Here is a 15,000-nt window from a genome sequence, read left to right on the forward strand (position 1 = left end):
GAGAGGGGAGAGGGGAGAGGGGAGAGGGGAGAGGGGGGAGAGGGGAGGGAGGGAGGGAGGGGGAGGGGGGAGGGAGGGAGGGAGGGAGGGGGGAGGGGAGGGAGGGGGGAGAGGGAGGGGGGAGGGAGGGAGGGAGGGGGAGGGAGGGGGAGGGAGGGGAGGGAGGGGGAGGGAGGGGGGGGAGGGGGGGGAGGGAGGGGGAGGGAGGGAGGGGAGAGAGGGAGGGAGGGGAGGGGGGAGAGGAGGGAGGGAGGGAGGGAGGGAGGGGGAGGGAGGGGGAGAGGGGGGAGAGGGAGATGGAGGGAGGGGAGGGGGGGGGGAGGGGAGGGGGAGGGGGGAGAGGGAGGGAGGGGGAGGGAGGGGGAGGAGGGAGAGGGGGGGAGAGGGGAGGGGGGGGGAGGGGGAGGGGGAGAGAGGGGGGAGGGAGGGGGGGGAGGGGGAGAGAGGGAGGGGGGAGAGGGGGAGGGGAGGGAGGGAGGGAGGGAGGGGAGGGGGGAGAGGGGGGGGGGGGGGGAGGGGGGAGGGGGGAGAGGGGGAGAGGGAGGGAGGGAGGGAGGGGGGGGGGGAGAGGGGAGAGGGGAGAGAGGGAGGGAGGGAGGGGGAGGGGAGAGGGAGAGAGGGAGGGAGGGAGGGAGGGAGGGGAGGGGAGAGGGGAGAGGGAGGGAGGGAGGGGGAGGGAGGGGGAGAGGGGGAGAGGGAGGGAGGGAGGGGAGAGGGGGGAGGGGGGAGAGGGGGAGGGGGAGAGGGGGAGAGGGGGGAGGGGGGAGGGAGGGGGAGAGGGGGAGAGGGGGGGAGGGGAGGGAGGGAGGGGGGGGGGGAGAGGGAGAAGAGGGAGGGAGGAGGGAGGAAGGGGGAGGGGGAGGGGGAGAGGGAGGGAGGAGGGAGGGAGGGAGGGAGGGGAGGGGGAGGGGGGGAGGGAGGGAGGGAGGGAGGGGGGAGGGAGGGAGGGAGGGAGGGAGGGAGGGAGGGAGGGAGGGAGGGAGGGAGGGAGGGAGGGAGGGAGGGAGGGAGGGAGGGAGGGAGGGAGGGAGGGAGGGAGGGAGGGAGGGAGGGAGGGAGGGAGGGAGGGAGGGAGGGGAGTTGTTTATTGAAACCAGGTTTGCTTGTTCACTATATGAGACAGAAGGGAGTTCCATTCACTCACAGCTCTGCGTAGTACTGTATGTTTCCTTGAATTAGTTTCTGGTCCTGGGGACTGTGTAAAGACCCCTGGTGGCATGTCTGGTGGGGTAAGTGTGTTCTGGTCCTGGGGACTGTGAAAAGACCCCTGGTGGCATGTCTGGTGGGGTAAGTGTGTTCTGGTCCTGGGGACTGTGTAAAGACCCCTGGTGGCATGTCTGGTGGGGTAAGTGTGTTCTGGTCCTGGGGACTGTGAAAAGACCCCTGGTGGCATGTCTGGTGGGGTAAGTGTGTTCTGGTCCTGGGGACTGTGAAAAGACCCCTGACTGGTGGGGTAAGTGTGTTCTGGTCCTGGGGACTGGACATGTCTGGTGGGGTAAGTGTGTTCTGGTCCTGGGGACTGTGAAAAGACCCCTGGTGGCATGTCTGGTGGGGTAAGTGTGTTCTGGTCCTGGGGACTGTGAAAAGACCCCTGGTGGCATGTCTGGTGGGGTAAGTGTGTGTGTGTCAGTTGACTATGCAAACAATTTGGAACAGTAGACTTTACTCAGTTGAACCGATGCTGTGCGGTTATCACTATATCTTTAAAGCACAGTCTCTCTCTGTGCCTAGAGGAATGGACCCTTCCCCCAGAGACACACATTCCTCATACAGTGGACCCCTTTCAGCTGTCCTAAGGCAGGTCAAGGGTCAAACAGAAACGCAGAGATGGCTGTAACCCATACAAAATCATTTAATATCCTTTTTGTGTTCTGGTTGCTTCCTGAATGGCTAAGCATAGCTGACTGACACTGTGTCAGTACTGTTGATGCAGACTCCTATACTGTGTCAGTACTGTTGATGCAGACTCCTGTACTGTATCAGTACTGTTGATGCAGACTCCTATACTGTGTCAGTACTGTTGATGCAGACTCCTATACTGTGTCAGTACTGTTGATGCAGACTCCTATACTGTGTCAGTACTGTTGATGCAGACTCCTATACTGTGTCAGTACTGTTGATGCAGACTCCTATACTGTGTCAGTACTGTTGATGCAGACTCCTATACTGTGTCAGTACTGTTGATGCAGACTCCTGTACTGTATCAGTACTGTTGATGCAGACTCCTGTACTGTATCAGTACTGTTGATGCAGACTCCTATACTGTATCAGTACTGTTGATACAGACTCCTATACTGTGTCAGTACTGTTGATGCAGACTCCTATACTGTGTCAGTACTGTTGATGCACACTCTGGTACACTGTCAGTACTGTTGATACAGACTCTGGTACACTGTCAGTACTGTTGATACAGACTCTCTAGATCAAAGTGTCTGATAAATGTCAGTTATTCTTATTATATTATATTATCTAGTGTGGTGTGCATTATATAATGGTTGGCAGGCCAGGCATGTCAGGACTCTGCATTTAGATCACAGGGGAGGCGAAGGATGGCCACCACGCTGTCTACGTGTCTCATGTTGCTGCCTGCGATAAACACCTTTACAGAGCAGATAGACTAAGGGGGGCAGACAGACTGAGTGGAGCATGTAGAGCAGACAGACTGAGGGGAGCAGATAGACTAAGGGGGGCAGACAGACTGAGTGGAGCATGTAGAGCAGACAGACTGAGGGGAGCAGACAGACTGAGGAGAGCAGACAGACTGAGGGGAGCATGTAGAGCAGACAGACTGAGGGGAGCATGTAGAGCAGACAGACTGAGGGGAGCATGTAGAGCAGACAGACTGAGGGGAGCAGATAGACTAAGGGGGGCAGACAGACTGAGGGGAGCATGTAGAGCAGACAGACTGAGGGGAGCAGACAGACTGAGGAGAGCAGACAGATTGAGGGGAGCATGTAGAGCAGACAGACTGAGGGGAGTATGTAGAGCAGACAGACTGAGGGGAGCAGACAGACTGAGGGGAGAAGAAAGACTGAGGGGAGCAGACAGACTGAGGGGAGTAGACAGACTGAGGGGAGCATGTAGAGCAGACAGACTGAGGGGAGTAGACAGACTGAGGGGAGTAGACAGACTGAGGGGAGCATGTAGAGCAGACAGACTGAGGGGAGCAGACAGACTGAGGGGAGTAGACAGACTGAGGGGAGCATGTAGAGCAGACAGACTGAGGGGAGCAGACAGACTGAGGGGAGCAGACAGACTGAGGGGAGCAGACAGACTGAGGGGAGTAGACAGACTGAGGGGAGCATGTAGAGCAGACAGACTGAGGGGAGCAGACAGACTGAGGGGAGCAGACAGACTGAGGGGAGCATGTAGAGCAGACAGACTGAGGGGAGTAGACAGACTGAGGGGAGTAGACAGACTGAGGGGAGCATGTAGAGCAGACAGACTGAGGGGAGCATGTAGAGCAGACAGACTGAGGGGAGCATGTAGAGCAGACAGACTGAGGGGAGCAGACAGACTGAGGGGAGCAGACAGACTGAGGGGAGCAGACAGACTGAGGGGAGTAGACAGACTGAGGGGAGCATGTAGAGCAGACAGAGCTGGAGACTGTGTTCTACTGCAGAGCAGAACATGTATGTATCAAGTGTGTCAGAGTAGGAGTGTCTGATCTAGGATCAGGTCCCTCTTCTCCACGTCATCTGAGTCATTATGATCTAGGATCAGGTTCCTCCTGTCCACGTCATCTGAGTCATTATGATCTAGGATCAGGTCCCTCCTCTCCACGTCATCTGAGTCATTATGATCTAGGATCAGGTCCCTCCTGTCCATATCATCTGAGTCATTATGATCTAGGATCAGGTCCCTCCTGTCCATATCATCTAATTCATTATGATCTAGGATCAGGTCCCTCCTCTCCATATCATCTAATTCATTATGATCTAGGATCAGGTCCCTCCTGTCCATATCATCTAATTCATTATGATCTAGGATCAGGTCCCTCCTCTCCATATCATCTAATTCATTATGATCTAGGATCAGGTCCCTCCTCTCCATGTCATCTGAGTCATTATGATCTAGGATCAGGTCCCTCCTGTCCATATCATCTAATTCATTATGATCTAGGATCAGGTCCCTCCTGTCCATATCATCTAATTCATTATGATCTAAAAGGCAAAACTGATCCTAGATCGGCGCTGCTACTCTGAAACACTATGAATCCCAACCCTGAGTTGATCTGAGGTCAGTATGACACAGCATGCCATGTGTTCCACCCCAAAACCTTCTCAAACTTTCACCCTTTCCACCTCCACTTTCAACACTGGTTTGACTCTCCCTCGTTCCTCCGGCTACACTGCGCCCAAACCCCTTCCCTCGCAGAGGAGGAGGAGGAACGAGGGAGAGTCAAACCAAACCCCTTCCCTCGCAGGGAGGAGGAGGAACGAGGGAGAGTCAAACCAAACCCCTTCCCTCGCAGAGGAGGAGGAGGAGCGAGGGAGAGTCAAACCAAACCCCTTCCCTCGCAGAGGAGGAGGAGGAGCGAGGGAGAGTCAAACCAAACCCCTTCCCTCGCAGAGGAGGAGGAGGAACGAGGGAGAGTCAAACCAAACCCCTTCCCTCGCAGAGGAGGAGGAGGAGCGAGGGAGAGTCAAACCAAACCCCTTCCCTCGCAGAGGAGGAGGAGGAGCGAGGGAGAGTCAAACCAAACCCCTTCCCTCGCAGAGGAGGAGGAGGAACGAGGGAGAGTCAAACCAAACCCCTTCCCTCGCAGAGGAGGAGGAGGAACGAGGGAGAGTCAAACCAAACCCCTTCCCTCGCAGAGGAGGAGGAGGAACGAGGGAGAGTCAAACCAAACCCCTTCCCTCGCAGAGGAGGAGGAGGAGCGAGGGAGAGTCAAACCAAACCCCTTTCCTCGCAGAGGAGGAGGAGGAACGAGGGAGAGTCAAACCAAACCCCTTCCCTCGCAGAGGAGGAGGAGGAACGAGGGAGAGTCAAACCAAACCCCTTCCCTCGCAGAGGAGGAGGAGGAACGAGGGAGAGTCAAACCAAACCCCTTCCCTCGCAGAGGAGGAGGAGGAGCTAGATCACGTCAGCTGTTTACAGTGCAGAGAAAATCCCAGAGACCATTTCACACCGTTGATCCTGTACCTCGAAATAGAAACGTCTATTAACAACTACTACAAAACAAACAAAACTAAAAGTTCTTCTTACTTCTATTTCTCCTGTTTTTTTTGTTCTACTTTAATTATTTCTACTACTACTGATATGGGTTACCGCATCGTTGAGAAAGAGCTAGAAAAGACATTTCCCTGTCGTACAATGAAAACAAAGCGTGAAACTTGAAACACTGTCGAAGGCTTTCCACAGTTTACGGTCATAGACTCTCATGAGGCCTTGGCACGCCACACAGTCAGACACGGCAGCCAATAGGCCTGCTGATATCGGACTATTTTTAGGAGGAGTACAGTGGGCACTCAGGGTATATTGGGATGGATAAGAATAGTGGTCTAATTTGGGAATGGTATTCTGCTGATTCCTGAGAGGGCTCTGAGCAACTGGTGGACAAAGACGAGCTGTCTGTCTGTCTGTCTGTCTGTCTGTCTGTCTGTCTGTCTGTCTGTCTGTCTGTCTGTCTGTCTGTCTGTCTGTCTGTCTGTCTGTCTGTCTGTCTGTCTGTCTGTCTGTCTGTCTGTCTGTCTGTCTGTCTGTCTGTCTGTCTGTCTGTCTACTATGGGGACACTTTGAGACAGTAGGGGTAATGTCTCTCTACTATGGGGACACTTTGAGACAGTAGGGGTAATGTCTCTCTACTCTGGGGACACTTTGAGACAGTAGGGGTAATGTCTGTCTACTATGGGGACACTTTGAGACAGTAGGGGTAATGTCTCTCTACTATGGGGACACTGAGACAGTAGGGGTAATGTCTCTCTACTATGGGGACACTTTGAGACAGTAGGGGTAATGTCTCTCTACTATGGGGACACTGAGACAGTAGGGGTAATGTCTGTCTACTATGGGGACACTGAGACAGTAGGGGTAATGTCTCTCTACTATGGGGACACTGAGACAGTAGGGGTAATGTCTCTCTACTATGGGGACACTGAGACAGTAGGGGTAATGTCTCTCTACTATGGGGACACTGAGACAGTAGGGGTAATGTCTCTCTACTATGGGGACACTTTGAGACAGTAGGGGTAATGTCTCTCTACTATGGGGACACTTTGAGACAGTAGGGGTAATGTCTGTCTACTATGGGGACACTTTGAGACAGTAGGGGTAATGTCTCTCTACTATGGGGACACTGAGACAGTAGGGGTAATGTCTCTCTACTATGGGGACACTGAGACAGTAGGGGTAATGTCTGTCTACTCTGGGGACACTGAGACAGTAGGGGTAATGTCTATCTACTATGGGGACACTGAGACAGTAGGGGTAATGTCTCTCTACTATGGGGACACTGAGACAGTAGGGGTAATGTCTCTCTACTATGGGGACACTGAGACAGTAGGGGTAATGTCTCTCTACTCTGGGGACACTGAGACAGTAGGGGTAATGTCTCTCTACTATGGGGACACTTTGAGACAGTAGGGGTAATGTCTCTCTACTATGGGGACACTGAGACAGTAGGGGTAATGTCTCTCTACTATGGGGACACTTTGAGACAGTAGGGGTAATGTCTCTCTACTATGGGGACACTGAGACAGTAGGGGTAATGTCTCTCTACTATGGGGACACTGAGACAGTAGGGGTAATGTCTGTCTACTATGGGGACACTGAGACAGTAGGGGTAATGTCTCTCTACTATGGGGACACTTTGAGACAGTAGGGGTAATGTCTCTCTACTATGGGGACACTTTGAGACAGTAGGGGTAATGTCTCTCTACTATGGGGACACTTTGAGACAGTAGGGGTAATGTCTCTCTACTATGGGGACACTGAGACAGTAGGGGTAATGTCTCTCTACTATGGGGACACTTTGAGACAGTAGGGGTAATGTCTGTCTACTATGGGGACACTGAGACAGTAGGGGTAATGTCTCTCTACTATGGGGACACTTTGAGACAGTAGGGGTAATGTCTCTCTACTATGGGGACACTTTGAGACAGTAGGGGTAATGTCTCTCTACTATGGGGACACTGAGACAGTAGGGGTAATGTCTCTCTACTATGGGGACACTTTGAGACAGTAGGGGTAATGTCTCTCTACTATGGGGACACTGAGACAGTAGGGGTAATGTCTCTCTACTATGGGGACACTTTGAGACAGTAGGGGTAATGTCTCTCTACTATGGGGACACTGAGACAGTAGGGGTAATGTCTCTCTACTATGGGGACACTTTGAGACAGTAGGGGTAATGTCTCTCTACTATGGGGACACTTTGAGACAGTAGGGGTAATGTCTCTCTACTATGGGGACACTGAGACAGTAGGGGTAATGTCTGTCTACTCTGGGGACACTGAGACAGTAGGGGTAATCTGCCCTTCACAACATTGGTAATCCCCTGCTTTTCCCTCACTTTGACCGTTGGCACATATTTAGAATCTCATCACGTTCTCTCTGTCTTCTGACATTCTCTTTCTCAATCTCTTCCCCTTTCATTCTCAACCCTTTTCTCTTGTGGGTAAATTAGAAAAGTATATAATATATATATATATATATATATATATATATATATATATATATATATATATATATATATAGCTTCAGCATAGCAGGAGAGAACTTCCAAGTATTTTGTTTGTTCATTTCAATGTCAACTGACACCTTGACTGATATACTCCCTCTAAGATGGAGGAGAACCACATCGCTGTCGGGACCACGTTACTCTCCCCAATTCAGCAGTAAAAAAGCCATGACACGTATTCAGATCATATCACCATTCGGTCTTTGGGTACATTCTAAGGAGTGGCTTTGACTCAACAGATAACACCTGTTCCACTGTGTATTGATGCATCTCCGGTAGCTCCAGACTGAAAATGTACACTTATTGGAATATCAAGATAGTGATATATATATATATATATATATTGAGGGCTCATCATCAAATGGCCCAAACTGCTCAAACTTAATCAAGAACATATTACAGTAGTAATAGGTAACAGGTAGTTTCAGTGATTCTCTTTATTTACATTTTTAACTTTAACTTGTAACTTCTACGTCATGCAGTTTGAAATATATCTACATCCATTGATCCTGAATATAATATAATATAATAACCTCCTCTCTTCTGTTTTTACTAACTCGTCTTTTGCCATTTGAATTCTTAATCAAGCGCGTATTATATTATTATAATGATTTTACTAACGTCTGTCTCATTGAACACTGCGTTGCATTTTGTTGTACTGTTGACACCTGCCCCTATCCTGTAACACGTGACAAATAAACTTTTCATTTGATTTTGCTGTATGTTTTTTGACCCCTGACCTCTCACCTGAGTTTGAGTTTCTGCAGGTCGTCTGCCAGGTTGTCTCTCTCCACCTCCATGCGGGCTCTGTCATTGGACATACCGTCCACCTGACGCCTCAGCTCTCTCATCTCCTCCTCGTACATTTCGGCCACGCGGGTCGGCTCGTGACCCCTCATCCTCTCGATCTCCACCACCAGGGTAGCGTTCTGCTGCTCCAGGAAACGGACCTTCTCGATGTAGCTGGCGAACCGGTCGTTCAGGTGCTGCAACTCTGCCTTCTCATTGGTTCTAGTGTCCAGGAAGTCGCGGTTAGTGGCGTCGGCCAGGTTGAAGTCCAGCTTCTCGCCCATCCCGGCGTACGAGCGCATCGCGCCGCCGGAAGAGGAACGAATGCTGCCGGAGGAGTAGCTGGGGCGGGCGGAGCTTTTGGTCATCTCGTAGACCCTGGAGGACATGTGGGCCGAGCCGGAGGAGCCGGAGGAGCCGCGTCCACCGTGGGAGAACATGGAGGACATGCCTGGGGTGGATCCAATACCAGAACCGAAGGTCCGGCGGTAGGAAGAGGCTGACTGGGCGGACTGGGAGGAGAAGCTCATGGTGGAGGTTGTCCGAGGGTCTGGCTGGAGGAACTGGGTTGCTGTTGGAAGTAGATGTCTGAATGAGGGGCTGTTGGACAGGAGATCTGCTATTTGTAGACATACAACGCCCACCCCATAACTCTAAGCCCCCTGCATCCAACTTCCTCAATCACCCCTCTCTCTCTCTCTCTCTCTCTCTCTCTCTCTCTCTCTCTCTCTCTCTCTCTCTCTCTCTCTCTCTTCTCATCTCTCTCTCTCTCTCTCTCTCTCTCTCTCTCTCTCTCTCTCTCTCTCTCTCTCTCTCTCTCTCTCTCTCTCTCTCTCTCTCTCTCTCTTCTCTGTCTCTCTCATGTCTCTCTCTCTCTCTCTCTCATGTCTCTCTCTCTCTCTCTCTCTCTCATTTCTATTCCCACTCTTTGATTCAGCTGTCATAGGCTTTGGTTTCCAGTAGCAGTGTGGAGTCTAGCCAGTGTGGGGGTGTGTAGTCGTTGTTGGAAGTGGGTGTGTAGGGGTTGTTGGAAGTGGCTGTGGGAGTAGGAGTGTGTGGGGGGGTGGGGTGTTAGTCTCATGGCCTTCTGAAAAACATGAGATTACGGTTACCGTAAATTACCCTACACAAATTCTATAAAAGGGACAGAAACATGTCGACCACATATTTATTCTTATATTTTCAAACCATGCTGCTGTGTTGAAGGATTGTAGTCTTTTTTTTTTACTTTGTAAACTATCAGAACCCATCAAAACTACAGTGTTTAGCCAGATTGATAGTGTAGATATGTTGACCAATCACTGGCCCTTTTGTCCGTCTGTTTTTGTCCAAAATATTAGGTTAGTGAAAGAGAAACGGTTCATAACTGAATAGCTGGAAGCAACAGAAAAATGTACCCGCTGTGATGTACAACCTGCTAGTAATATTTACTCCACTACCTAGCCATTTCATTTATTGGTGAATTTTATTCATCGTGCATTGATTGACTGAGCATTGTGATGCATATACTATACATGACACTTAGAGAGAGAGAGAGAGAGAGAGAGAGAGAGAGAGACAGAGAGAGAGAGAGAGAGAGAGAGAGAGAGAGAGAGAGAGAGAGAGAGAGAGAGAGGAGACAGAGAGAGAGACAGAGAGAGAGAGAGAGAGAGAGGGGGGGAGAGACAGAGAGAGAGAGAGATGGAGAGAGAGAGAGAACGTTCCCGAGAGCGCCACGTTCTCCTCCATAGCCGTCGCTGATTGCTAATTGACGTTTCCTCGCTGTGCTGTTTATTTATCAAAACCTATAAAGATGTTCAGTGAAAGCAGACACCACGACACAGCGAAGGCTTGTATACACGTTGTCTCCAATGCTAATCCATGAAAAATAACTAAACGTCTGTTAAATTCGCTGCTCTGTTTTTGCTTGTTTACAACGGGTCATCTAATAGGGAATGGTCTGAATAAATGTAGAGAATATTTTTTTTTACCTTTATTTAACCAGGCAAGTCAGTTAAGAACCTACATTCTTATTTTCAATGACGGCCTGGGAACAGTGGGTTAACTGCCTGTTCAGGGGCAGAATGACAGATTTTGTACCTTGTCAGCTCGGGGGTTTGAACTCGCAACCTTCCGGTTACTAGTCCAACGCTCTAACCACTAGGCTACGCTGCCGCCAAACGTTCTACATGGTCCTGGTCCAGCCTAGTACAGAAACCAACCAGTGATTAGGGTAGATCAGGAGGCCCAGACCAGTCACCAGGGCTACTCTCTGGCCCTGAGCCCCTGATGAGCTGTCAGTCTCTCTGTAGTGTGACCTGATTATACACAGATACCGTTTGACTACTGTCTAAATAGCCTCGACTTCCCGGCTTCCTTGCGTAAGACTTGGAAGTACGGTAAGGCCGACGAGTTAGTAAGAGGGTGGAGATCTGTCATAGAAAAACGATCTCAAACATTAGCATTGCTATTCATTGCTATTGAAGATGTCAGATGCCCATACAAGTGCGCCATTACGTTCCACAAGAAATACAGTTCAGCTGCTGGCGTGGTTTTGTGTGTGTGTGTGTGTGTGTGTGTGTGTGTGTGTGTGTGTGTGTGTGTGTGTGTGTGTGTGTGTGTGTGTGTGTGTGTGTGTGTGTGTGTGTGTGTGTGTGTGTGTGTGTGTGTGTGTGTGTGTGTGTGTGTGTGTGTGTGTGCGTGTGTGTGTGTGTGCGTGCATACGGCTCAGCTGCTGGTGTCACAGCTATTGTTAGCCTCTCAGTCTGAACTGTTGTCACTGCATGGCCCAGGATCCGAAGAGCAGATCTGTCAGAAAGCAGAAAATAAACCTCCAGTCTTATCTCTTTCATATTGGACTGTGGGCGATAATTGGCAGATAACACTGATATTTATAGGGGAAGCCTCATTTCCAAGTTAGAAAATGTGTAAAAAATACTTAACTTGAAGCACTGCAGCTCTCAGCAACACTGAGATGGAGTAGAAGTTACACAAGTCAGAAGGTTTTCCTGGTTAGTAACAGTTTCACGACTTAATGTGTACCAGGTTGTTAGAGTGGTCACTAGGCCTAGTTGTCACTAGGCCTCTTTGTCCTTGATGGTAACATGTACCAGCTGTTATAATAGTCACTAGGCCTCTTTGTCCTTGATGGTAACATGTACCAGCTGTTATAATAGTCACTAGGCCTCTTTGTCCTTGATGGTAACATGTACCAGCTGTTATAATAGTCACTAGGCCTCTTTGTCCTTGATGGTAACATGTACCAGCTGTTATAATAGTCCTTGATGGTAACATGTACCAGCTGTTATAATAGTCACTAGTCCTCTATGTCCTTGATGGTAACATGTACCAGCTGTTATAATAGTCACTAGGCCTTCTGTACAGTTCACTGCCTCGACAAAGATGCTGAGTCTGGATCATTTAAAGCCTTTTTGGATTGGACCAGTTCCAACACTAACACACCTCACTCAGAACTGGATTGGACTTGTTCCAACACTAACACACCTCACTAAGAACTGACTGGATTGGACCAGTTCCAACACTAACACAACTCACTAAGAACTGACTGGATTGGACCAGTTCCAACACTAACACACCTCACTAAGAACTGACTGGATTGGACCAGTTCCAACACTAACACACCTCACTAAGAACTGACTGGATTGGACCAGTTCCAACACTAACACAACTCACTAAGAACTGACTGGATTGGACCAGTTCCAACACTAACACACCTCACTAAGAACTGACTGGATTGGACCAGTTCCAACACTAACACACCTCACTAAGAACTGACTGGATTGGACCAGTTCCAACACTAACACACCTCACTAAGAACTGACTGGATTGGACCAATTCCAACACTAACACACCTCACTAAGAACCAATTCCAACACTAACACACCTCACTAAGAACTGACTGGATTGGACCAGTTCCAACACTAACACACCTCACTAAGAACGGACTGGATTGAATATATGTTTGCTGTGTACTGACACTAAAAGGGAGGAGCTTTGCAACCTGCTTTTTAAGAAAAAATCAAGTTTAAAAAGTTGAAAAGAAGGGTAATTCTCAGTGGGACCTGACTGTGAATCCCCTTAAACAGTGGCATGAATGTTGCCAAAATTAAAATGGAAAACCTTCATCTGTAGATGGATTGATAAGTAACTTGTTTTACACCGAAGGACAGGACATTCCCTCCCCTGGAGACATGATCTCTGATCTCACCATAACAACATACAAATACACCCCTTTCTATGTCCCAAATGACACCCTATTCCTGTCAAACGTAGTACACTATATACGGAATACGATGCAATTTGGGATACATGACATGTCCCATTCAGAGATAAGGGGTCTTCCGTTGGCTGGCAACCCCCAAGCAGAGGGAGAGAAACTGACATGTGCTCTAGATATTCGTGATCAAGTATAGCCACCGGGGCCCATGCCCAGTCTGCCCTGCGCCACTGCCAACAGTCACATGATATGTATACTATGTCTCTCTAATAATCTACTTATTTCTACTTCTTTCTACAGAGAGGTGAGCAATGCCATGGTTTTATTATCAGCATAAGCTCTGACAAAGGCCTGGAGGCCGATAAGTAAAACGTATTAAATGGCAGTGATACTATCAAGAACAGCGATAATATCAAGAACAGCGATAATATCAAGAGCAGTGATACTATCAAGAGCAGTGATACTATCAAGAGCAGTGATACTATCAGTGATACTATCAAGAGCAGTGATACTATCCAGAGCAGTGATACTATCAAGAGCAGTGATACTATCCAGAGCAGTGATACTATCCAGAGCAGTGATACTAGTCAGAGTAGTGATACTAGTAGTGATACTAGTCAGAGCAGTGATACTAGTCAGAGTAGTGATACTAGTCAGAGCAGTGATACTAGTCAGAGTAGTGATACTAGTCAGAGCAGTGATACTAGTCAGAGCAGTGATACTAGTCAGAGCAGTGATACTATCCAGAGCAGTGATACTATCAAGAGCAGTGATACTATCAAGAGCAGTGATACTATCAGAGCAGTGATACTATCCAGAGCAGTGATACTAGTCAGAGTAGTGATACTAGTCAGAGCAGTGATACTAGTCAGAGCAGTGATACTAGTCAGAGCAGTGATACTAGTCAGAGTAGTGATACTAGTCAGAGCAGTGATACTAGTAGTGATACTAGTCAGAGCAGTGATACTAGTGAGAGCAGTGATACTAGTCAGATAGTGATACTAGTACTAGTCAGAGCAGTGATACTAGTCAGAGAGCAGTGATACTAGTCAGAGCAGTGATACTAGTCAGAGCAGTGATACTAGTCAGAGCAGTGATACTATAGTGATACTGATACTAGTCAGAGTAGTGATACTAGTCAGAGCAGTGATACTAGTCAGAGCAGTGATACTAGTCAGAGCAGTGATACTAGTCAGAGTAGTGATACTAATCAGAGCAGTGATACTAGTCAGAGTAGTGATACTAGTCAGAGCAGTGATACTAGTCAGAGCAGTGATACTAGTCAGAGCAGTGATACTAGTCAGAGCAGAGCAGTGATACTAGTCAGAGCAGTTCAGAGCAGTGATACTAGTCAGAGCAGTGATACTAGTCAGAGTAGTGATACTAGTCAGAGAAGTGATACTAGTTGATACTAGTCAGAGCAGTGATACTAGTCAGAGCAGTGATACTAGTCAGAGCTGATACTAGTCAGGTAGTGATACTAGTCAGTAGTGATACTAGTCAGAACAGTGATACTAGTCAGAACAGTGATACTAGTCAGAACAGTGATACTAGTCAGAATACAGTAGTGATACTAGTGATACTAGTCAGAGCAGTGATACTAGTCAATCACTAGTCACCTTCCTAGTAGATACTACTAGTCAGAGCAGTGATACTAGTCAGAAGTGATTAGTCAGGAGTGATACTAGTCAGAGTAGTGATACTAGTAAGTCCAGTGATACTAGTCAGAGTGATACTAGTGATGATACTAGTCAGAGTGATACCTAGTCCAGTGATACTAGTCAGAATAGTGATACTAGTCAGAGCAGTGATACTAGTCAGAGCAGTGATACTAGTCAGAGCAGTGATACTAGTCAGAGCAGTGATACTAGTCAGAACAGTGATACTAGTCAGAACAGTGATACTAGTCAGAGCAGTGATACTAGTCAGAGCAGTGATACTAGTCAGAGCAGTGATACTAGTCAGAGTAGTGATACTATCAAGAGTAGTGATACTATCAAGAGCAGTAATACTAGTCAGAGTAGTGATACTATCAAGAGTAGTGATACTATCAAGAGCAGTAATACTAGTCAGAGTAGTGATACTATCAAGAGCAGTGATACTAGTCAGAGTAGTGATACTATCAAGAGCAGTGATACTATCAAGAGCAGTGATACTAGTCAGAACAGTGATACTAGTCAGGGTAGTGATACTATCCAGAGCAGTGATACTATCCAGAGCAGTGATACTATCCAGAGCAGTGATACTAGTCAGAGTAGTGATACTAGTCAGGGCAGTGATACTATCAAGAGCAGTGATACTATCCAGAGCAGTG

General features: G+C 48.6%; 1 protein-coding gene across 1 annotated transcript in view; it reads right to left on the bottom strand.

Annotated features, from left to right (window-relative positions):
• LOC124032616 (desmin-like) overlaps positions 1-9,083 on the bottom strand; it is a 20,636-nt gene extending 11,553 nt beyond the window's left edge. The window contains exon 1 of the mRNA XM_046344881.1: positions 8,429-9,083. Coding sequence (XP_046200837.1) covers positions 8,429-9,000 — 572 coding nt within the window. The 5' untranslated portion in view covers positions 9,001-9,083. The remainder of the gene's footprint in view (positions 1-8,428) is intronic.
• Between the last annotated feature and the right edge of the window lie 5,917 nt (positions 9,084-15,000).

The sequence above is a fragment of the Oncorhynchus gorbuscha genome, linkage group LG01, assembly GCF_021184085.1.
Source record: "Oncorhynchus gorbuscha isolate QuinsamMale2020 ecotype Even-year linkage group LG01, OgorEven_v1.0, whole genome shotgun sequence".
NCBI lineage: Eukaryota > Metazoa > Chordata > Actinopteri > Salmoniformes > Salmonidae > Oncorhynchus > Oncorhynchus gorbuscha.